The sequence below is a fragment of the Cervus elaphus genome, chromosome 5 (genome assembly GCF_910594005.1).
Source record: "Cervus elaphus chromosome 5, mCerEla1.1, whole genome shotgun sequence".
In the NCBI taxonomy this organism is placed as follows: Eukaryota; Metazoa; Chordata; class Mammalia; order Artiodactyla; family Cervidae; genus Cervus; species Cervus elaphus.
This window is the reverse complement of record NC_057819.1, coordinates 8,618,785-8,641,966: the sequence shown is the minus strand read 5'-3', so window position 1 is coordinate 8,641,966 and position 23,182 is coordinate 8,618,785. Positions and strand designations below refer to the sequence as shown.

General features: G+C 43.1%; 1 protein-coding gene across 2 annotated transcripts in view; it reads left to right on the top strand.

The window, feature by feature from the left end:
* The window catches only part of CORO1C (coronin 1C), a 74,784-nt gene that overhangs the window by 28,992 nt on the left and 22,610 nt on the right, over positions 1-23,182 (top strand). For both annotated transcript variants that reach the window (XM_043901536.1, XM_043901537.1), the window contains exon 3: positions 18,205-18,327. In XM_043901536.1, coding sequence (XP_043757471.1) covers positions 18,205-18,327 — 123 coding nt within the window. The remainder of the gene's footprint in view (positions 1-18,204; positions 18,328-23,182) is intronic.

The following is a 23,182-nucleotide window of genomic DNA, read 5'->3' as shown; positions in this document are numbered from 1 at the left end:
ATCCCCTTCTCCTTCTGCCTTCAATCTTTCCCAGCAGAATAATACATTACACTGTTAAAACTATACTTACCTGATTTTGTAGTGGGATTTGGAATCTAATGCCAGTTTTGCATTTGATCACCAGGACTTTTTAGTTTATTTGTCCATCAAGAGCAAGGAGCACTTGAAAACTTGACTTTCAGTGGTGTCTTAACGGTGGCTAGCTGAGAAGATACCTCAGCTTGTTGACCAAGATCAGGCTCTGAGGCACCGTGATCTCTCTTGAGTTTAAGAGCATAAATTTAAGACTTTGGGTTTTTTTTGTTTTTTTTTTTTGCTTCAAAGAAATGGAACAAGCCAATTAAGCCCAAAATAAACTTCCGAGTGGCTAATCTTCCTCTGAATTCAGACATTTCTCTTTAAGTCCCACATCCACAGAAGGCCTTGTGAGTCCACCTTAGCTTTCACCAACCATGGGAAGCTTAAGGTCCTGCTCATACCATGTAAGGGAGACTTGTGTGCAGGTCCAAAGCTGACTGGATCATGTGCTTTGGTTTTTAATATGAAGTGGTCAATGTCTAATAAGTAGATTTTAGCATTTTGTTCTTTAAGCAACTGTGTAGGAATTAGGATAGAATAAGTTGCTTCAGAAATTATCATGTTTGAGCAAAGTGGTGGTTTTAGAGGAGCCTCCAGGGCCTATCTTTCCCAGGCTTATAATAGCATTCTGTGTGGTTTTGCTCCTTAAATATTAATTTGTGTTAGAGAAGGTGACATTGGCATGAACTAACCCCAGTGACACCCGTTGGAAATAAAGCCAGTACTTGGGGTTATCAAATTTTATAATCAGTGGGTTCACACATACTCTGGGATTTTTGTGTATTAAAGTGTGTGTGTTGTGCCCTTAGGATCAGTGTGGTGTTGAGGAAGGAACACGGGCCTGGGAGTCAGGGAGCCAGGGGCTCAGTGCTGGCTCCGTCACTGACTTCTGGTGGGGCGTGGATTCCTCACTCTGTCCTTCTGCTGTCCCATTTCTGTATCTGGAACGTGAAAGGCTCTGTAATATATGAAAGTGATTTTCTGCTTTGGCAGTTCCAGATGATCTTGGAAGTATTTCTCGTCTCCCGTGGCACTCAGTGTTAATATAATTGCTCATTTTGCTACCCAGAATTCAGCAAGGGAAATGCTGTTGTTCCTTTTTTTCCCTCCTTAGTGCCAACACATAACTTTGCAAAGTTCTGGTTGCTTTTCCACCAAAGGCAAGGCTGAGCCAAGCAAAGAAAAGTAATCCGTGGCCCCTGTAGACAGTCCTGTGTCTCAGGAGCTCTTGAAAGGCTCTGCTAGGATGGCAGGGCCTAGCCCAGAGCCCTGGAGTGTCAGGTAACACTCCTCTTTCTTTTCTTCCTAAGACCCTGTCCCTTAACTACTTACTACCTGTACTTTTAGAAAATAGAACTGTGTTCCACATTGTCAGGAAACCTACATTTCTGCCTGCTTTGTGGGGCCGACTGCCCCAGGATATCTATTTCCTTTTAATTTTGGTTTAATAGTATATATTTGAATGAGGATCATAAGTTTTACGTTTTCACAGGTGATAGTTCATTGTTAGATGTGCACATGTGATCGGTTGGTTTGATTGTCTATAATCTCTGTCCTCCAGGAGTGCCTTGTCTGCCTTTCATTGTGGTCGGTTTCCTGACACCCTCCCCCCACCCCCCCGAAGATTGCTGGTACTGAGAAGTTTGTCTCCCCTTTAGAAGTGCAGCCTTGAAGGAGGAAAACACTGGGGACCCTGAATGCATGTTGAACCCTTGATCCTGAACAGGATTCTGCCCTGGAAAAGAGATCCTGCAACTTCAGTGTCTTGGCAACTTTGAAATAGTTTTATAATGAGGGAAAGGAAAACCAAATTCCCACGTGCAATATGAAGTGATGCTTGAAGGTTGCAGGAAATGATGCTCTGGGTGTGTGTTGGACTCCTGTGTGTGAAGATGCCAGTCTAGGATTTCTCTAAACATGAACTTAAGATGTGTATGGTTTTAAATAAATATCTCAGAGATTTCTGGTAATGTGTGTCGCCCCCTGCTCGCCACCCCGCACGTCCTCCCCCCATGCCCTCTGCCACTGCAGTTTTTACCCCTGGCTGTAGTCAGCCAGGCTGGTTTTTGGTGCTGCTTTGGGGTTTTCTGTCCATATTAATATTGAATATGTGTGTACTGATCTTAAGATGTATTGTGACTCTGAAAGGCTCCGCGTTTTAAAACATGGCCCCTGTGAGTTTCTCTTCAAAGTTAGTGTCAGCAGTAAATAAGACTTATTGTTGCAGCCTCATGAGGCTTGTGGTTAGATTCCAGGAGAATCATGGTCTCTGTCTTCCAGGACTTAGAATTAAAAATGGAAAGAGTATTAGAGACAAATACATTGACATGTACACAGCAAGATGTAAGCTTCGGAATGAATGTTTATTTAAGTGTATTGGTTTATGAGGTTTTTATCCAGAAGATTTTATAGGATCTTAAGGGGTCACTGCTGGGGGAATGTGGAAAGTACTGAGCCCTGAGGTGGGGCAATTTAGATTAGCATGCATGATTCAGGGTTTCTTCCATAATGCTTCCATCAAGCTGCGGCATGCTGTCCTGTCATGACTTCTCAAGGTGTGGCCTAGTACATTTTCTTATCCTTTGGTCTTTCAGAGGATGAATAATAGCAGTCTTGCTGAACAAAAGTCGGCTCTGTGGTTTTGGCCGTGGGGGTTTTTGTCCACAACTGCACAAGCTGCCATGTCAGAAGCAGACAGGTTTCAGCCCCTGTGTGCTCTACCATGCGGGCCTGAGCAAGCCTTCCCGAGTGGGAGCCACGCTCATGACGTGGGACCGAGGCATTCCCATCCCTGCTGTGAGCCACCGCGGCTCACACGAACACAGTGTTTGTGGGTAGGTGTGTGCGTGCACGTGTGTACACACGCATACTAAAGCTGCCGATCACAGAGAGCCTGGAAACCCTAACCTAAACAGGGGTTGAGGAAGTTGGTTAGAATTCTTTGCTCGCGATCTCTTATCCACTCGGGTGTAGGATGCAAATTGGAGGGCTCCTGTCTTCCTTCCTCCCTGGACGGTTCTTACTTCGGAGGATTGAAGTGATCACTGATTTCTTCTTCCCAGTAATTGCATTGGAGAGCAGGTCTGCCCTCAGCCACGATGGGTTGGATGTGGCTAAGTCTTTGTTAACCTTCTGGGTCTCTGTTTCCTCTCTCTTCTTGCTCCCCTGGTGTAGCTGTGTGCTGCCTTCTTATACATCGTTATGTTTCTCCCATATATTTTGTGGGAATATTTGGGATCTTGCTTTATTTATGTCCGTGAACTATTTTTTCAACTCATCTGTAGCCCTTTACAACTAGAGTTTTGTGAAAGAATTCAGCCCTACAGAAATCATCTCAGTGAATATTTTCTTAGTTCTCTCAAGGAATGGACATTGCTAAGCCTTATAGATGCATAGGAAAGAAGTTAATCCACTACATAAGTAGCTGCCTTAGGGCATTAGGACTTAATTCATCCATGAACTCAGGTTGGCAAGGGCTGCTTAGAGTACTTTTCTGTCATATTTATTGAAGAAGAAATTTATTGAGGAAGAAATCTTGATTCATTGTAGTCAGTATTCTAAGTGCTGCTGCTTGATATTTAGTATCCAGCTCAGAGTTTACTTCTGATTCACTGAGACAGTGGAAATCAAACTTTGGATTTCCTGCTTGTCTCAGGCTGCATCATCACATTGTCAAGTATTTAGCCACGTAACAGAGAAAGGGAGGGTGATTGGAATGGTACGCGCTTGATATCTTGTCGCTTACTTGGATGGTGTGCACGCTGGATGGCTGTTGTATGGTGGGGTTCCCCGTCATCTCACCTTGCTTCACTGGTAGCAGCCTTCAGGATGGCCTCCAGGGGTCCTCACCTCCTTGTACCATGCCTTCATGTGGTTTCCTCCCACATTAAATAGGAGTGACCTTTGTCGCCACTAGGATAGGAGGAATTGATGGAGTGTGGCTTCTGAGATTAGGTCTTAAAAGCATACTGACTCCCACTTTGCTTCCTTCGGAGCTGCCATGTTGTAAGCACGCTCAGCTTTAGGGAGAGGCCCTTGGGACCGCCTGCCAGTAGCCGGCACTGACGTCCAACCACGTGAGTGTGCCATCTTGAAGGGGGGTCCCTGCGGCCCTGGCCGACTCCTTGACTTAAGAAAACCCTCAGCTGGGACCACCCAGACAAGCTGCTTTTGAACTCCTGACCCCACAGAAACTTTGTGAGATGAGAAATATTTATTGTTTTAAGTAGCTAAATTTCAGGATGACTCATTAAGCAGTCCAAGACACTTGGAGAGCAAGATCAAACCAGACAATTCTAAAGGAAATCAACCCAGAATATTCATTGGAAGGACTGATGCTGAAACTGAAGCTCCAATACTTTGGCCACTTAATATGAAGAGCCAGCTCATTGGAAAAGACCTAATGCTTGGAAAGATTGAGGGCAGGAGGAGAAGGGAGAGGCAGAGGATGAGATGGTTGGATGGCATTGTCGACTCAATGGACATGAGTTTGAGCAAACTCCAGGAAGTAGTGAAGGACAGGGAAGCCTAACATGTTGCAGTCCACAGGGTCGCAAAGACTTGGACACAACTGAGTGACTGAGAAACCACAATTAAGTAGTAATGATAACTAAAACATTGTACAGTTGACGCTGGAACAACTAGGGTTACAGGCACAGACCCCCAGGCAGTTGAAAATACACATTTAAGGTTACAGTTGGTCTTCTGTATTCATGGTTCTGCATCTGTGGATTCAACTAACTGTGGATCTTATAGTACATATTCACTGAAAAAAATTTGTATCCTAAGTGGACCTGCATAGTTTAAACCCATGTTGTTCAAGGATCAGCTGTATTCTCAGAATATGATGCTTACTTGACTCATAATGTTAGATCACATAGTGCATAAATAAATAACTCAAAATAGCCTAAATGGCCTTTGTGTGCATGCTCAGTCACTTTAGTCATGTCTGACACTTCGTGACTCTATGGCCTGTAGCCTGCCAGGCTCCTCTGTCCATGGAGTTTCTCCAAGCAGAAATAATGGTGGGGGTTGCCATGCCCTCCTCTGGGGATCTTCCCAGCCCAGCCATCGAACCCATGTCTCTTACGAGGCTCAAAGGCCTGTTGGGTAATTCTAGATACTCTTTCCATCTCTCCTTTTAAAAAAATCTATGTAGATAAATACATATAGATATATAGCATTCTTTAATAAATCTTAAATGAATAATGAGGGATTGTGTACAGTAGCAAGAGAAATTTATGTTAAATGGCAAGATACTTTTATTCTATGTTCTGTGATTTTGTCATACAACCTAAAAATGTGTTATAAGAGAAAAAAAACAAAAAAACAAAAAAATGTGTTACAAGGTTATAGTCTGCCTTATGTTTAACTTCAAATTATGTTATTAATTTCAGGGGAAAACTGTAATGTTAACATAGATGGTGGGACTAAAGGTGATTTTTATTTTCTCCTTTATAATTACCTGTACTTATTTCAAAATGTTTTATAATGAATTTATTACATGTAAATATTATTTTTAAAAGGCATTATCATTAATATTAACAAAGTGTATACGAAGAGCTAATTGTTTAAACTTTAATGAAAGCTAAATCAGTAGTTTAGAAAAATTACATTAATTCATTCACATGCTTATTTATGAGACATTGAGCACCTGCTCTGTGCCAGAACGTGTGTTGGATTCTTGCTCTTAAAAAGGCTTTGCTAACAGTTGATGCTGATCTCTGCAATGGGGAGATATGTTTGTGCCTCGAGGGCTCTGACACAGCCATGGGAAATGAGTTCTCACTGAGCCTCAGAAGTCAAGGAAGATGTCACAGAGAATAGATACAGTCTGTGAAAATAAAGTCTTCCAGGATAGAGTACTGGAAGGTGGGTTTCTCCTGGGTGTGGGAGCCAGAGGTGAAGCAGAAGAGCCCAGCCAGCTCACTAAACTCAGGAGTGAGAAGAGGGGCCCAGTCCCCGGGGAGCCCTGTCCCTCCTTCCTGCGTTGGAAGGACCTTTTCTCATGTTGGAGAAATGCAGTGTTTGATTGGGGGGGATTAGGAGGAGCTGTAGAACAGCCTTTTGGTAGAAAAATCTCACACTTCAGGGTTGTTTTTTCCTTTCACTTCCGGTGTAAATAGTGCAGAAGTGGTATTTTCCTTCACCATTATATGAAGGAAAACCAGAGTAAGCATTGCTCTGCATTTTAGGATTATTGTTAAAACTGGATCCATATAGCATCTTTGCACTGTTTCAGCTTCAGAAAGCGGTGGGGACTTCATGGCATATTCACGACAGCAAGAATGTGCTTGGCAGGTCCCCTTCACGTATCACGTCTTAGTTTCTGCATACAGTGGGCTTGCTGTCATACACCTGTTCTACACTTGCAAAAATTGAAGCTCAGACCGAGTGACTGTCCAGAGCTCCGAGTTCTTCCGTGGATTAGAACTTTGAGTCTCTATTTGATTTGTACATGTATATTTTTGATTAACATTTATTTTTTCCACTGAGGGTGAAAGATTTTTTTAAAAAAATAGAAACCATGGCTTAATTGACACTTAATCCTTTGCATTCTTTCTCTGGGGTTGGATGGCTTAATAACAAAAAACACTAGCCTGTCAGGGCTTTGGTTCTGGCAGCTTGAGAATTGTCTCGAGGTTTGGAAAGTGCTTGGTCTCCGCCGCGCTTCGTGCACAGACAGCGGCTGTGATGGAGTCGCAGCAGCTCACATCATTGAGGGCTTCCTTTAAGTGCCAGGCGTCGTGCTGATAAGTGCCTTCTTTCATGAACTAGTTCAAAAGGAATGGCAGTCTCCCGATGGCGCTTTTCTCTGTGACCCCCAGTCACTGCCAGCACCTGCTGGATTTGCATTGGCTGTGACTCCCCCGACTGTACACCGCTGGCAGGCAATTTCCATTCTCACAAATAGTGGTGCCCCGTTTTGGAGAGGGCTGGTGATGCCGGTAGCCCTTTGTACAGATGTGGACGTTTGGCACAGGGTAGCTTTGGTATGACGGGCCAGGGCTTCTGCTCAGGACCAGTGTCCTAATGTGTCCCGGGATGCCCATTCACTGCCTTCTGAAGTAGATGCTGTCTGCTGCCCTGAGCACCTTAACTGTCGATTGTGTGGACAACTGTGAAGGGCCAGGGGGCGGGGGCTGGGGGTGGCAGTGGCGGCGGGCACCAGGTGCAGAACAATGACTTCCAAATTGTGTCCCAAGCTGCCAGCCCCACGCACAGCCTCATTACCACATGAAGCGCCACAGAAGGACCTTTTCATTTTCTCCCAATGACTGTTCTCCACAGTCGTGCCGGGGGTGGGGGGCCAGGGGGGACACCCTCCTCACCCCGTTGTTAACAATGGAGCACAAAGTCCTGGCAGAAGGAACTCACCATGTACCCAGGGGCTATTTTTGATTACAGCGAGTGGCTGTGTCTCAGAGTATGCCCTGGCAGATGACGGCCGCCCCCCCTCGTCCTCCGCCCTCCCCTGGAGATGAGCAGGCAGCCTGTCCTTTGTGCGTTTCCGTGGCTGGCCTCTGGCGCTGCTGCAGTTCACTGATATGTCCACGGCAGCCGGCCCGCAGGCCTGACAGGCTCTGACAGTGGTTTTTACCATATATGGCCATCAGAGCTCTGGGGCTGTCAGCCGGCCAGCATCGTTTCCTTCCTTTGCTTTGATTGGCTGCGCAGCGGGCTTGGAGAATGGTGGGATCTGGGAGTCTGTGGTGAGGGGAAGCCACTGAGTCAAGTGCAAAGAACGTTTAACTCTTTGCTGGTTTTCTGGAGCGTGTGAGCCCGGGCTGAGCACACAGGCAGTGCTGCTGGCAGAAGCCTCTGTGTATAAATGTGATGATGACCCCACGTCGGGCAGGCAGCGAGGGGCAGGTTTCTACATACCAATTACGCTACTGAAATAGACTCCAGGTGCCGTAGACAGATTCCTGCCGTCCCCGCTTGTCCAGAAGCCTCTTTGTAACCATATGTAGTAGACATTCTGCTCTGGCCAAGTTGAATTCCACGCTGACTGGGGGTGGGACCTGAGCTGAGTCCAGGCTGAGCCGGAGGGCAGTGATGAGCACGTGTTGGCCTTCTCAGAGGAGCGGGGACTTGGGTTTCCTTTCTGGCTGAGCTGTAAGTCGGGAGTAAATGATACAGGCTACTGAATTGGGTCTCTGCTCCGGTGCTCCTGCTTGTTTACAACCACTGCAAGATGTCAGCTGCCTTGGCCATGCAGCCCAAAGCATTTGCCGAAAGAAAGAAAGAAAGAAAGAAAAAGCTGTGATATTTTTCTGGTTTTCATCCCCACTTAAAGGAAGGGTGGGTTTCTGCTCTGAGGCTTGTGGGTAAGCCAGTGCAGAGCTGGGATTGGAAGGGGTGGCGCTGGGGCTTTTCCTCATTCTCGGGGGGTCCTATGGGAGGAGCCCCCAGGGTCAGGGAGATGCCACTCGGGCGGGGCTTCGGCCACCAGTCACTCTCCTCTCTGAGTGGGTGCTGAGTGCTTTGTGTTAGTTTCCCGTAGTTGCTCTTACATTGATTGTTCTTTTGCTCTCCAGCATTTCCTTTCAAGCTGAACTGTGTTTTGACTCATTTCTACCTCGTTGTGGGTTCCTAGTTTTTCTTTGTTCTCAGACCAGAGGTATCATATGGAATTATTTGTCTGCAGTGATGAGGTTTTTGCTTTATAAATTTTCTGTTAAGTCAAGAAGTTAGGAGATAGAGCCTCTCTGTTTGCTGTTGTATATTTAGGCGTGGCAGAGCCAGGAAATGCCAACTCTTCCACCTTTTTGCTTTCTGATGATAAAATATCCATAGTTTTACAGTAACTGCTGTCAGATTCCTTATGGACTTTTAAAATGGTCTCCTCACTCTTCAACCCAGTTTTTTTGTTTTTTTTTTTTTACTCTTCAACCCAGTTTTTAAAGAGGACCTGCAGTGCCAGAATAGTTTGCCTGGCATTTTCACTTGTGCCCATAGAGACTGTTCCTTTTTGCTCGCAGGCAGGTGAGGGCTCCCACACCGAGCCTGGCGGCTGTGGTGGCCGGCTTCCTTTCCAGCACCCGGTAACCCAATCTGTGTGTGCTCTTCCTGAGCACCTCCTCTCACCTCCACCTTAAGGTTGGCGTTTCTGGTTCCCTTAAAGTAAAACCTCCTCAGAATGTTCCATTCCTGGGCCATGTATGAGCTGTCATTCTTGGTGACCGCCTGTCTGCAGGCCCTGTGTCGTGTGCATTGGTCTTCCCGGTCAGCTGCTGGGCACCTAGCCTTGCCCTGTGGACCACTCTCCCCTGCACCGCCCCCCCACTCCCCCACCACTCCTATCAGTCACTGTAGCTCCTTCCTGTGGAGGAGCAGGGCCTAAAGAGATTTCAGTAGAACACATATCCACATAAATAATGCTGCTCGAAGAAAAAGGAAGTTAAAAAAAAAAGAAAAACCCACTTCAATAGATACCCTTTTTTGACTCCTTTGAACTCTCCACAGTGTGAATGGAGGCCTTATGCCCAGGCTCTGCAAACGTTTCCTTTGCGTCCGAGCACATGTTTGACTTACCATTCTCCTTGCGGAGAGTGAGTATTCAGGGAATTACTCCAAGGCCAGTGGTGAGGTATGATCTGTGCCTCTGAAAAGATCTGCTGATATATCGACAGTATGATAGTTACAGAACTTTGGACATGTCAAGTGATTTTGATCAGCATTTTTTCCTAAAATGAAAACCTGTATGAATATAAAGTAGGGATGAACAGTTTGGAAAAATCTTTGTTTCTTGAGCCAGGATGGGGGGGAAGCTGTTTGGGCCTTAGATCTGAGGATGGTGTAACCAGTCTGGATAAGAAACTCAGATTATCGTAATGGATTATAAAATGGTTGGATTATAAGAAGAGTGCAGATGAGAAGTTTAGAGGGAAGTCCTGGGAGCTGCCTGTACTGCACTGGCTGAGGGAGACCACTGAGGAAGCAGGCAGAACCCACCGCCCCGGAACAGCTTGCGTTTCTATGACTGAATCCAGAGCGTAGACTAGAAGGACATACCCTCAGCATCTTCAAAGGGAATATCTGATTTGAATGATAGAACTAACACGTGTCACTTTTTGACACCATGGGAGTTTTGTGTTTTTTGTTTTTTTTTTTTAAACTTTACGGAAACATGTTGGTCGTGAGAAAGAAGAAGCCTGCCGGGTAAAGTGTTGTGTGGCTTTTACAAAAGTCGGTTTTGGAAGTAACCAGTAATTATCAGATTGAGCCTTCTTGGCACCAGTTTGGTAGCATCTTCAATTTAATATTGAGCGAGCTAATGTGTAGATTGAAAGCAGTTACCATGTCAGGCAGTCTGTCTTAAATGAAGAAACAGTCATCCTAAATGATTAATGCAAAGGTCTTATGGAAGCGTTCCAGAGTTGTATTTTGAGACTTAGGGAAGGTAAACTGCCTGCACCTGTAAAATATACCCTTAGCTTTCTTGAAAATACATCCCAGAGTAGAACTCCTTTATAGAAATGTCTGTGACAAGAGTTTTGTATGTGTCTGTTTTGTGTGTATCCAAAGTGCTCTGATTGCATGGCAGTGTCTTCAGTGAATGTGATGGGTGCACTTCCTAAACATGGATTCTTTTTTGAAAGATATGACAGGTAAGGTCGGGAAGATCCTCTGGAGAAGGGAATGGCAATCCATTCCAGTATTCTTGTCTGGGGAATCCCATGAATGGAGGAGCCTGGCAGGCTACAGTCTGTGGGGTTGTAAAGAGTCGGACACGACTGAGCAAGTAGCACTCCACTCCATGACACCTAAGTAAGATACACTATTAGATGTAAATGGAAGCAGTTGTGGTTTCCTATTCACACTAATGGGAAATACCTTTGCAATTAGAAATATTTTGAAGAGTTACGTTGAACTTTCTATGCCTAAGGAGGAATGTTTTTGCCAACTTATTTAAAATTGCAAGCATTCCTTCCTAGAGCAGTTTTACAAAGATGTATTTACTGATGCTTAAATTTTGATTTTTCACCACACCCCCCCTCCCACCGAAAGAAAAGAAAACCTATAGGAGGAAAGTGTTCCCTAACTCTGTGGCTCTAGTGAAGCGTCAGTCTCTAGGAGCTGTGCTGAGGCTTGTAGCCACTTTGAAATGTTTGAGGACTTTTCTCAAACCCAGAGTAAATGATAGCGCCAGTGTCCTGGTGGTTCTCAACTACCAGGAGTGCTGGCTGGAACCTGTCGGAACCGTCAGCCTCAGCCTGGGCTGCCACTTGGAAACTGCTGTCGCAGCTCTGCCTGGTGCCAGCCACACGTGCATTTCGGAGCTACATTTCCCTGGGGCTCATATTGCTGGGTCTCCGGTGGGCCACTGAATCCTTTAGATAATAATAGTCTGTAAGCCAGTTCCCTGACCTGTTTCACTGATGTGTCCCACAAATGTATGCAGTGGGGTCTGAGCCAGAGCCTTTGGGAACCTTGGTGTTGGTCATTTTCGCCACTTGTTGACTTGCTGGTAATTCTCATCTCTTGGAGTTTTAGCTGGAGAGGTACAATAGCAGTTGTCCTATGGCATGTGACGGGGATAACTAGTAAGTAATCAATACATTTAAACAGTTATTTAAAGCAGTAAATTTACATCTGACTGGTTAGTCTCAGCTAAGCTTTGGATTCCATGCTAGCAAAGTAGTAATATTCTAGATGATGTAACTGAGGTGACGCATCCTTAATGAAACAGTGGACTGATTTGTTAGTAAATGAAGTTATTCTATATATAAGCCTTGGGAAATTGATGAGTAGTTCTTAAATCACTGTTTAGCCAGAGATGATACTTTAAAAGCTGTTATTAAGTTCTTATCAGTCTTCCTTCCATCCTCTGCATTCATTTAAACTTGCTGCTTAGATGTGCAGGTAAGCCATGTTGTCACCATGACTTGCAGTCATGTCTTTCTGAATGGCCCTTCACAATCTAGAATTAGACATGGATTCCTCAGTTTATTCACTGGATGATAAATGAGGATGTGTCATGATTATGAATGAGAAGTGCATTCTCATTAGATCCCAGCGCAGAAGGACTTTCAGAAATGATATGCCCTCATCTTTACCATATAAGGCCGTATTGTATGGTCTCCTTCGGTTTCCATGGACTTGAGCTGTCAGTAATTTGTAATTGCCCAGCTCCGCCCTTTTAAAGATACATACTCATGGGTGAAATATATTGTTGTGCTCTGGGTTTGATTTTATTGCGGGTAAGAAACTATTTGGAGGTGCAAGCCCTTGGAATCAAGGTAGCTGATTCTTGACCGTGTGTGGAGAGCATCCTGTGTGTAAAACCATCAGTGCACATTGAAAACTGCAGTGTTCCTCACACGTTCTGCCTTGTGTTCCTTTATCACTACCAGACATTGAGTCGATTCCCTTCCTGCCGTGCTGTAGGAGGATATGACTTTCCCTGCTTTATTTGTTGTAAGCATTTAGGGCGATGTTATAACCAGAGGAAGCAGCTGTTTGCAGGGTATCATTTTTGATTAACTTTGGGTTTCTGATGACCAGCTGCCAATAATTTCCACATTACTCTTGTGCCTTTTTCACAAGCTCATGGCATAGTGGAAATTATCTTTCCCTATAGAAACCTTGTAGGATTGTCAGTGATATTTTCGATCTCTGCTTCTTGGCTTTCTCTGTTGCTATTTCTTTGTCTAGAAAGTGGGAATAACAGAGTTGCTATATCATGCAGGTAGTTGTGATAATGCAGATAAAAGATCTTCATACAGTTCTTAGCATGTAATGTAAGTCTTCTGAAACCACTAGCGATTTTTATTATTGATTTTTTTTAATAGAAAGGAGGGAAATAAGTGACACTTGTCCTTTAAATGACATCCAAGTGCCTGTGAAAATGTTGGGCCCTTTAGTACTTTTATGCTGTAGACTTGTTGGGGCTGAGTTGAGAATGCAGAAATGCTTCTTACTATTCTCAGGTACCTTACTTGACTGAAGAATACTGGTAAGTAGCTATTAACTTTTGGCCAGGGTTGTGTAATTTTAACCTAAAAAAGAAAAGTTATTCAGTAAACTTCTGAGTATATAAGAACAACTAGTTCCCTGGTGGCTCAGCCAGTAAAGAGTTAGCCTGCAGTGCGGGAGACCTGGGTTCAATCCCTGCATCAGGAAGATCCCCTGGAGGAGGGCATGGCAACCCACTCCAGTATTCTTGCCTGGAGAATCCCATGGACAGAGGAGCCTGGGGGGCTGCAGTTCATGGGGTCGCAAAGAGTCGGACAGGACTGAGCAACTGAGCACGCACAGCACAGCGTTAATGTACTCCCAGCTTCCCCTTGTTGCTGTATACCTAAGCAAAAGCTCTTCTTAGCCCAGATTGAAAAAAGTTATTTGGTGTCCTTAGCTTTTGAGAGCTTAGTGACTGTACTCCACCATTAAGAATGCCACAAGTGGTTTGCTGGAGAGAGCCCCAGAATGCGGAGACCCTGAGATCGAATAAAACAATTCAGGTAGAAAAGCTTTCAAAAGTTAAAGATTTTTTAAAAATGTAAATTAGTAGCAATACATTAGTGTGTTTCTCAACTTTATTATATTTTAATTATTTTTAAAATTAGGAAGCAAGTCATACATAATTAAACACTCCTGTACTCACCCACAAGATTAAACAGATGTTAAAATTTTGCTATGTTTGTTTCATATCTCTTTTTTTTTTTTGAAAAACGGTAAAGCATAACAGATGTAGCTGAAACGACCATTCCCCTTTCCATCTTTTCTTCTTCCCCAGAGGTAATCATCTTCTCAAAGTTGGTGTGTATCATATGTTTGTACTTTTATTACATCTACATATATCTATAACACAGACTATTATTTTCTATGTGTTAAACTTTTATGTAAGTGATGTTTATTCTTATACCAAAGGGCAGTTAAATTGCTTCTGCTTTTTTCACTGTTTCCAACAGTGCTGCCATGAATACCCTTCTTGTGCAAAATATGGGACAGACCATGTAGAAGTGGTATTGCTGAGGGATGGGCACCTTCCATTCCAGTTGTTTCCAGATTGCTTTCAAAGGAATTATGGCAGGATACTCTCCTGGGCGCAGTTTCTATGAGTTCCCCTTTCCCAACATCTTTGCTAGCACTTGTATTTAGGTTTCTAAATTCTTGCCAGTTTTAATAGGGGTCAAATATTATTACCATATTGTTTTAATTTGCAGTCACCTGATTACCAGTGAGATGGAGTGCTTTCCATACGTCTGTTGGCTTTTCAGGCTTCCTTCCCTGTGGATCCCTGTTCCTGTCATTTGCCCCTTATTCTATTAAAGTGTTGTTGATTTTGCCCGATATACATTTTATGTATACATGCATATAGTAGTGTACCAATACAGATGTAAATATTAAATCTTCTCAAATAAATAAATAAATAAATCTCCTCCCATTCTGCAACTTATCTTTTTACTTATGTTTTTTGAGAACAACCCACACTACTGAATTTAGTTTACATTTTCCCCCCGTTTTGGGGGCTGTTTGCATCAATATTTATGTCCTGTAGGTTTCCTTCATGTCAGGTGGTACATTCCTTAGGCAGTGGGTTCAGCAGTGTGCCTTGATTTTCTATTCTCTGGGAATGTTGGTTGGAGGTGAGTTCTTCCTTGAATGTTGGTTAAAACTCATCTGTACAACCATCCAGGTCTGTTACATTTGGAATTTACTAACTGGTTGGTTTTGAGTGGGCAGTGATATATGGAGTTTACAGTACTGGTTCTTTTATGGTTCTGGGTCTCTCTAGGTTTCCTGTTTATTGAAAAACTTTTGATACATCACATATTTTCTAGGAGATGGCTTATTTTGTCTGGAATTTTAAGATTTGTTTTAGCTATATTCTACAAGTTTTGATATGGCATGTATTTACTGACCAGTTTTAACCTTTTTCTTATACTTTTGCTTTTCTTTTTTTAACCTTTTTCTGTTGGCTGTTGGCCAGTTTTGATTTTCTATCTGAATTATTTAGTAATTCAGATGCATTGGAGATTTTTGGTTTATATTTTTCTGTTAATTTTTAATTGTTTTGCATTGTACTCAGAACATGCACTTTAGGATATTGATTCCTTGGTAGTTTTGGGGATTTACTTTGCGGTATCCTAATTGGTTATTTTAAAAATAAATATTTAATGTGTGCTTGGAAATGATGTTAATGTGTGCCTTGTCTTACCTCTACTGCAGTTACTCATAATTACTACTGTTCTATACAGTCAATGCCCATTTACACTGGTCACGTTTACCAGTTTTTTTGCTCGCTGCTTGATTTGGGATCCCAGATCTTTCTTTCTTTTTTTTTTTTCTTTTGTGCAGGGCAATTTTATTCAGCCGGAAATCGATCCGCATAGGGTCCCTCTCCCTTGGTCTTGCCCCCAGATCTTTCTCTTGGTTAACTTTTTTTTTCCTGAAATAAGCCCTTGAACTTAATTCTTTGAAATTAACTTTGAAATAAGTCCAAGAACTTAATTCTTTGCATAAGAGTCTTCAAATGGTAAGTTTTCACTATCTTTTTGTTTAAAATGTCCTTTTTTTTGGCCATCCATCACTTTTGAATGATAGTGTATCTGGGTATAGAATGCACAGGTGGTTGTTTTTCTTAGCATTTCCAAGATATTTTCCCCACATCTTTGTTTCTGTACTTGCTTTTGAGAAGTCTGCCCACAGTTGACCTAGTCATACTCTCTTCAAGTAATTTGTCTTTTCTCTCTGGCTGCTTTTGTTTGAGATTTTGTCTTTGTTTTAGGTGTTTTGGAATTGCACTAGGATGTGAATAGATGTGGATTTGTTTTTAGTTATTCTCCTTGGGTCTTGTGCCTCTTCAATCTGAAGACTTCACGTTCAGTTAAACCTGGAAAATCCTCAGCTTTCACCTCTTCAGTTTTTGCCTGTCTTGCATCCTCTCCTTCTGCAATGTCTGTTGCAATGTGTATCAGATCCCACCTGGGCTTCATGTCTCAGAATGTTTTAAATTATAAAATATCACACATTCAAGAGAGTAACTACTATATAGTTTAAATAATGATAGTAATGCATAATATAATGATAATAACATTAGAAAACAAACACGTGTGAGTTTGCCACCAGCGCACTGAGCAGTAGACCATCACCTGGGGCGGGAGCTCCAGGGAGGAGTGCTCACAGGGGGTCAGGTGGAAACACCTGGCTTCGGTGCTGAGTAGCAGTTCCTTCTTTAAGGAAGGATATGGTCAGGGATGTTGATAGAGTGGGTTCTAGCAGTTGGTGAATTCTGGTAACATATTCTGATCATTCGAAGTGCTTTCCCTTGATTGTGTCAGTCAGTTCTCACGTCAGTTCTGGAAGAAAGACCTCCAGGGTTCTCATTTTACAGGTGAGGAACTGAGGCTCGGCCAGGGCCTCAGAGAGGAAGTGGCAGTGCCACACCCCAGCCCTGGCACCTGGTCCCTGACTTCTGCTGCTTCGTGGCCTGTCAGTGACCCACATGGCTTCTCATATATGACCCAGGTTCTCTATAATACTAATTCAGGAGACCCACACTCTGGGTTGACTTAGTTTTGCAAGAGAAAGGGGGAGTGTGTGAAAAAACCCAGGCCTCAGGTCTGTAGGCTGGTCCATCTTCACCCCTCAACTTAGAACTCACCCTTCTCAACAGAAAACCTTCCCAGCGACTAACCCCGATGCCTCTGGTTGCGTGTCCTCCTGTGTCCCTGCCGCCCTGGGCCTCTCCTGGTGCCACCCTATTGTGTTGCACTGTGCCTGGAGCTTTAGGTGGACTCCACACTCGGCCAGGACAGGCCTCCTGCCTACCTCTGTGTCTCCAACACTCAGCTCAGTGTCTGGTCCAAGTTCACAGATAACACACGTTTGTAATTCTTAATGATGGAGTAAGTTAATATGTTATGCAGGAAAAACTAATAATAAATGCCAGTTTTTCATTGAGTATTTACTGTATTCCAGGTACTATAATTTTTTTATAGATCTTATATAGATCATTGTAATGCTGCGCTATGATTTACCTTATTTCTCATTTCCTCTTTGTGGTAATCCTAGGAGGTAAGTATTATTATTACTCATTTCACAAGTGATGAGCTGAAGCTTAGAGAAATTAGTTGTCTGAGATCATACGCTGTTTAACCAAGAGAGCCTGGGTTTGAACCTATCTCTCTCTGACTCTGAGCCTGTGATCTCTGCTTTAGCACACTGCTTCCCTGGAGATTTCCATAGTCAGTGGAGAAATCCAAATTTACTGATCTTAAACATTTTCCAAAAAGCCTGCCCCTGTGTTGTGACAGTTGGCCATAACAGGAGAGGGTTTGCTTTTACGCTGTGGTGATCCCTTTCTGTCCTCCTGCGTTTAGCAGATGTAGAAGAACCTCAGAAAGGACTGGCACTAACCTTTTAAAAAGGAAGTAGCTTTTATACCCCTGTTGTTGTAATAGCATTTGTCTTGGTTAACACAGAATTGGTCCAGTAAGCCACATTGGTTTGAGTGTGTAACATGAACACGTTGTGATGGTTGCTATGACCAATCTTAAAAGTTGTGTTCTTAATGAGATCTGGATCTGGGTAATGACTGAGTGCTAAAGTGGTTAATTAGAAGGCCCGGCTGACGTTTCTGTTGATTGAAAACAGCAGAGACCTTAGCGCATCCTGTGTCCTTCAGTCCCTGAGCAGTGTTGAAAGCTTTTCTTTGTATTACCTTCACTTACTTGCTCACAGTGCCATCCACTTGTATATTCAAGGGTATTAGCTTGTTATATTAAAGATTATATTTTACACTTTGAGTAATACTAGGGTTTTGTTTTTTTTTTTAACAGTAGAAACACTTATAATTTATAGTTCAGCTATTTGTTAGAATTGTATTTTGGTAAAAAGACTTTGTTTTTTGCTATGTCTCTTAATGCCATTGATTAATTAAATGTCTGGTTCTGGAAATGTAGCTCCCTTTGTTTGATAGAGTGTCCTCAGTAGTAACTATTTCTAGAAATGCAAGTTGACAGTTCTTAGTGGCTGATGTTGGCTGATCTGAACGTCCTCATTGGTAGAGTGTTGAGAGTTCGGGGTAGAGGTAATAAAGGAAAAATCTTTGTGAGAAAACATACAGACTCTGTGGCCTTGATGATACTTAATAGATCTGTTTCTCTCTCCTTTCAGACTGGTCGAATTGACAAATCCTACCCCACAGTATGTGGCCACACAGGACCAGTGCTGGACATAGACTGGTGCCCACACAACGACCAGGTCATTGCCAGCGGCTCGGAGGACTGCACTGTTATGGTAAGTCCGTGCGGTGTGGTGGGCACGCGGGCCAGCGCGGCTCACACGCTGCCTTGCAAGAGTGCGTGCACGGAGCTTCGAAGTGCAGAAAATCGTAGTAGCTTTGACTGTCCGTTGTGTTACGTGAGAATCTAGCAACATCAGCGTTTAGCGTTGATAAACCATTTTACAAGCCCTTATATCAAGGAGCTGGGCCCTGTTGTCTTTTTTCTTCTTCCGAATGAGTGTGTGTACGTGTGTGTGTTCTTCCTTGTTAACAGTTAACACATCTGCTTGGTTGGGAAGATTTTAGAAAAGGTAGAGTGACTTTCAAATATTTCCTTGAATGCCATTGGATGACATGACCTCCTTCCCCACCAAAAAGGCAGACAAAATTGTTATCATGAATTGCATATTCTAGTGAAATACGATGCCAGAGGTTATACAGATAAATGGGACATGAAACAGATACTGAGAGATAGTAATGAGTTTTTTGCAAGTGCTTATTTCAAAGCTAATGTTTGTGGACCCCGATTAAGAAAGTCCTTTCTATGCAAGTGTACAAACATCCAACTTCAAAGATTTTTAAAGTAAGTTCTTTATGTTCCCTAGGTTCTGAAAGTAGGTTATATGTGAAACCAGGCTTTGGTGGAGGGAAGGAGTACTTTTGAAAGTGAAGCTTCTTGTTCTTGATTATGTTCTTCTTAGCCTGCAAATGTAATTATGGGTTTGGATCCATTTTTAACCCTATCCCAGCATCTCCTGGAAAGGTTGAGCATGAGTGCGGAAGGGGAGTCCTGAAGTCAGGTCTGGATGGGGGCAGGTCTTCCCTAAGGCAGCCTCTCACTTGGCAGTGGAGAGCTGCAAGAACTGCACTAGGGGAGCTCCCTCTTGGTTTTCTGTGCACTGAACCAGACCTAGAAACATTGTTTGGAAGGCTTTGTTAATTATAATTATTTTACATAAACACAAATGAATTCCTGAACTGTGCCATTTAAACATTTACCAATTTTTCTCATGGACTTTTGGCTGAGGATAACTCCTCCTGTGATCTCATGATTTTGGCAGCCAAAGCATATTAAAGAAATATGCTGCTATTAAAAGGAATTGTTCCATTTAACATGCCTTGCTAAATTGATCATTTGAATGGCTACAGACACATTTTGCTAAGGGAGAGGAACAGTGTTCAGCCCCAATGCCAAAATCTTAATCTCAGAAACCTTAACCTTTCTTAGAGCAGGGTGTTTGACCCATCTCTCCTCATCTCCAGCATTATTGGTCATGTTGCCCTTTAAAAAAAAAAACCACCTTTGAATTATAAAACACACTAAACAGTTAAGTGAAAAAGTGAATTGAGAGATTTATGACAGAGTGAACATCCTGTGACCACCACCCAGGTCAAGAAGTGGGACTCTCCCAACCCCCTCAGACTCTTCCTGTGCCCACCCCAATCCCGAGCCAGCCCTCCCTCCGCAAGTAACCAGTAAATTCACCTCCTTGCCTCCTCTTTGTGGTTTTAATCATGCAAATGTGCATCTCTGGATGATGCTAGAGCTCTTCCAAGTTTTAAGAGCTTGATAGGTCTTTTAAGTCTTTCCTAGTCTACAGGAGGAGTTCCTCCTCCATCCTTTTCTTGTTGAAGATGCCTGACCTTCGACCTGAAGCTTCCAGCAGTACAGATTCTGCTGATTACACCCTCATGGTCCAGTTCAACCTGCTTCTACTGTCTTTCAGATTCCCTGCAAGTTGGCAGCTGCATCCTGGAGTGTGATTAGATTCAGATTCCAACCCTTTGACAAGCCTAGAGCTCCAGCTCTGGTCTCCCTCAAGGCATGAGGTCTCAAGATACCTGTTTTTTTCTCTTTTTTTTAATTTGCGCAGTTACTAGATATCAGTTGTTTTCAGTTTTCAGCTGATAAAAGTTGTAAGCTGGTCCTCCCTCTTATCTGCTATTTAGTTACCCAGGAGTACAGTTCATACAGGAAAGCAGGGTAAACATTTGATTCTTTCCTTTTATTTACCCAGTTTTCAAGATAATGAATTGGTTCACGGTCTTCCTCAGAAGGTGACCAGTTAGTTTTTCCTTTGGAGGTTTTCTTCCCCTTTCATTTCATATGGAACTCATGGATTTGAACTTATTTCACAGGTTTTGATCCATTACAGTTCTTCTTTCAAAGCTCAGCTCATTCAGTCTTTGTTAATGGGAACCTGTCTGCAGTTCCCGAGTCCTGACATGACCCTACTTGTTTCTGTTGCTTCCTTACTCTTTGGTATGTCGAAGTGTCCAAGGCCCTTCCTGGACATCTTTGGCCCCACACCTCGAATTGGCCTTTCTCTCAGAAGCTCTGGTTTCTTTGAGTGAAAAATGGAATTTCTAGGTCACTGTCCGGATGTTTAGGGATGCTCCTTGTTACTGTGGTGATCATTGTTTTTAAGACAGTGCAGTAAATTTGTTCAGAATATCCATATATATCTAAAGATACAATACCTTGTGACTTAGTTTTAATCTTTCTAGCTCAAAGTCAGGACTATAGAGTTTTTATTTGACTTTAATAATACATCTCTGTCTCCTTTCTTTCACACCCAGAATCCTGGTTTTCAGGGATTCAAGATGAATTAAAATATTCTAATCTATCTCATTTGCTGTTTCACAGTATACACACAGTATTCTCACACTAAAAATATCAATAGTATCACCACTATCATGATTGCTGAAAGCAGTTTAAAAAAAAAAGTCATTTGGATCATCTGACACTCCTCCTCTGATAGATTGTAGACCCCAGTTCTCTGGAAACCAACCTGAGAGGGCGCCCTCCTGGGATGGTCTGGATCCATACTGAGGAGCAGTTCTAAGGGATGGAATCAACTAGGAAGGGTTTGTGGGAACAAGTGCTCTAAGCTCTTTGATATTGACGGTAGCTTGTTGTGACCTTTATACTTGAAGGTAAATTTTTCTGGATATTCCTTGACTTGCAGCGTTTCCTTGAGTATTTAAATCTTATTTTGGCATAAAGTGTTGCTATAAAAAACCAGATGATGGTGTAATTTTCTTTTCCTTATAGAGTATGTTCTTTTTGCCTAGATGTTCGTAAGATTTTTGTTTTTTTCTTAAAATGTAGTAGATTTCACTAGACTGTTTTTGGTTATTCTGAGTTGGTATTTCTGAGTATGTGATGTTCTCTTTCAGTGTAGCTTCAGGTCTTTTTTTTTTCTTCCCTCCAGGAAAGTTTTCTTGACTTAGAAGTCTTCAAAGTTTGTTCTTTTGCTTTGGTTTTTTCCTTTAGGGACTCCTGTTATGCAAATGCTTTATCTTCTTTCTTTGATGTTTGATATTATCTATCTAGCTTTGATATTTATCAGTTTCTCTCCAAACCTTTTTTTTCTTCTTCTTCTTCTTTTTTTTTTTTAGCATTTACAAAGATGTTTAATAGCACTCCTGTCTATTAAAGAAAACACAAAGTTCAAATGCCCAACATTAATTATGTTTAACACTTGGTATATACATTTGAATAAAGAGAAACGCTGCTGAGTAGACATTGGATTTAAATAAAGGTGTTGTAGGTATAATTCATTACAATTTATATTATGAATAAATAAGAAAAAAGGGCTGAAAAAGACAGTAGAGATTTATTTTTCATTATTCTTTCATTTGGACCCAACACATCACACCCCTGCCCCACCAAGAACTTATTACTTCCCGCCATTAAACCATAATGATGACTCTCCATCAGGCAGTTACAGCACAGAACCAGCCCGTGGTTCAGTGGAAGCAGTGTTTGGCTCTACAGTTTATATCCTAACTTCGCCCCAGCTTCAGAAGCACAAACTCATGCCTTTGGTCACTTGAGACTTTTAAAAAGCACCAACTGATGGTGTTAGCTGATTTGGACCTAAAATGTCACTGTCCACCAGAGAAGAGGCTCTCACTAGATTCCAAATCTGTTATTTATTTTTCAGAAATCAAAGCAAGAAGAAACTTTTGAGAACAAGGCCATCCTAGGAATGTTCATAAAATCTCTCTTCAGCTTGTGGCTGATACATGAGATTATAAATAAATAAATAAATATCCCCTCCCCAACCAGGTGTGAGGCTTAACCAGCAGCTTCAGAGGCCTGGTCTATCTTTCGTGTTCAGAAAGAAACTTTGCCTTAAAAGGTCAGACCAGTAACACTGCAGCCCCAGCAGCCTCTGCAAAGAGGCCTTGCCAGCCACCAGCAGTCAGACACAACAGTGTCCAGCACCAGTCCCCAGGCCTGCCTCTCCAGAGTTTCGCAGGCGGGACCCATGTGAGGGGGGCAGCCCGTACTGCTGGAGGATGGCCCAGTACTCCCCAGGGCGCAACAGGACAAGGGATGCCAGACTTTCCAGGCACAGGCAAGTCGACCACCGTTGAGCCTCGTCATCCTCAGGGCTCTGGTTGTCCCCAGTTGGTCCTCAGTCAATCACCAAGGACAGACAAGGCCAGAGGTCCTGGAATTCTTTGACATTCAGAGAGCTGGCCTGAGGGCTGAGGTTGGTGCTGGTGAAAGCAAATGGTCCCCCAAACACCTGGGCCAAGTCCTGCCTGAAAGGCGTGGAACCCGGATGCCTACAAGAGGAGTGGAGAGGCTCGGATCCTCCGAGGGTTCCATCCCAGGGTCACTGGACTGGCAGCAGGTGGCTCAGGAGCCCCTCGGGTGCTCTCACATGGTGGGACCTGCAGACCTCAGCCACGCTGGGATCTGCGGGCCTTGGCCCCCTGCATGGGCGTACCAGAGACATCCCTCTGACTCATTTCTTGTAGGCTAAAATTTTTCTGCTTTTTACCTTTTATTTCTTTGGGGTGTTATTTTTGTCTGTTTGCTCTTACTTTCTTTGTTAGCCTTCGTTTCTAAAG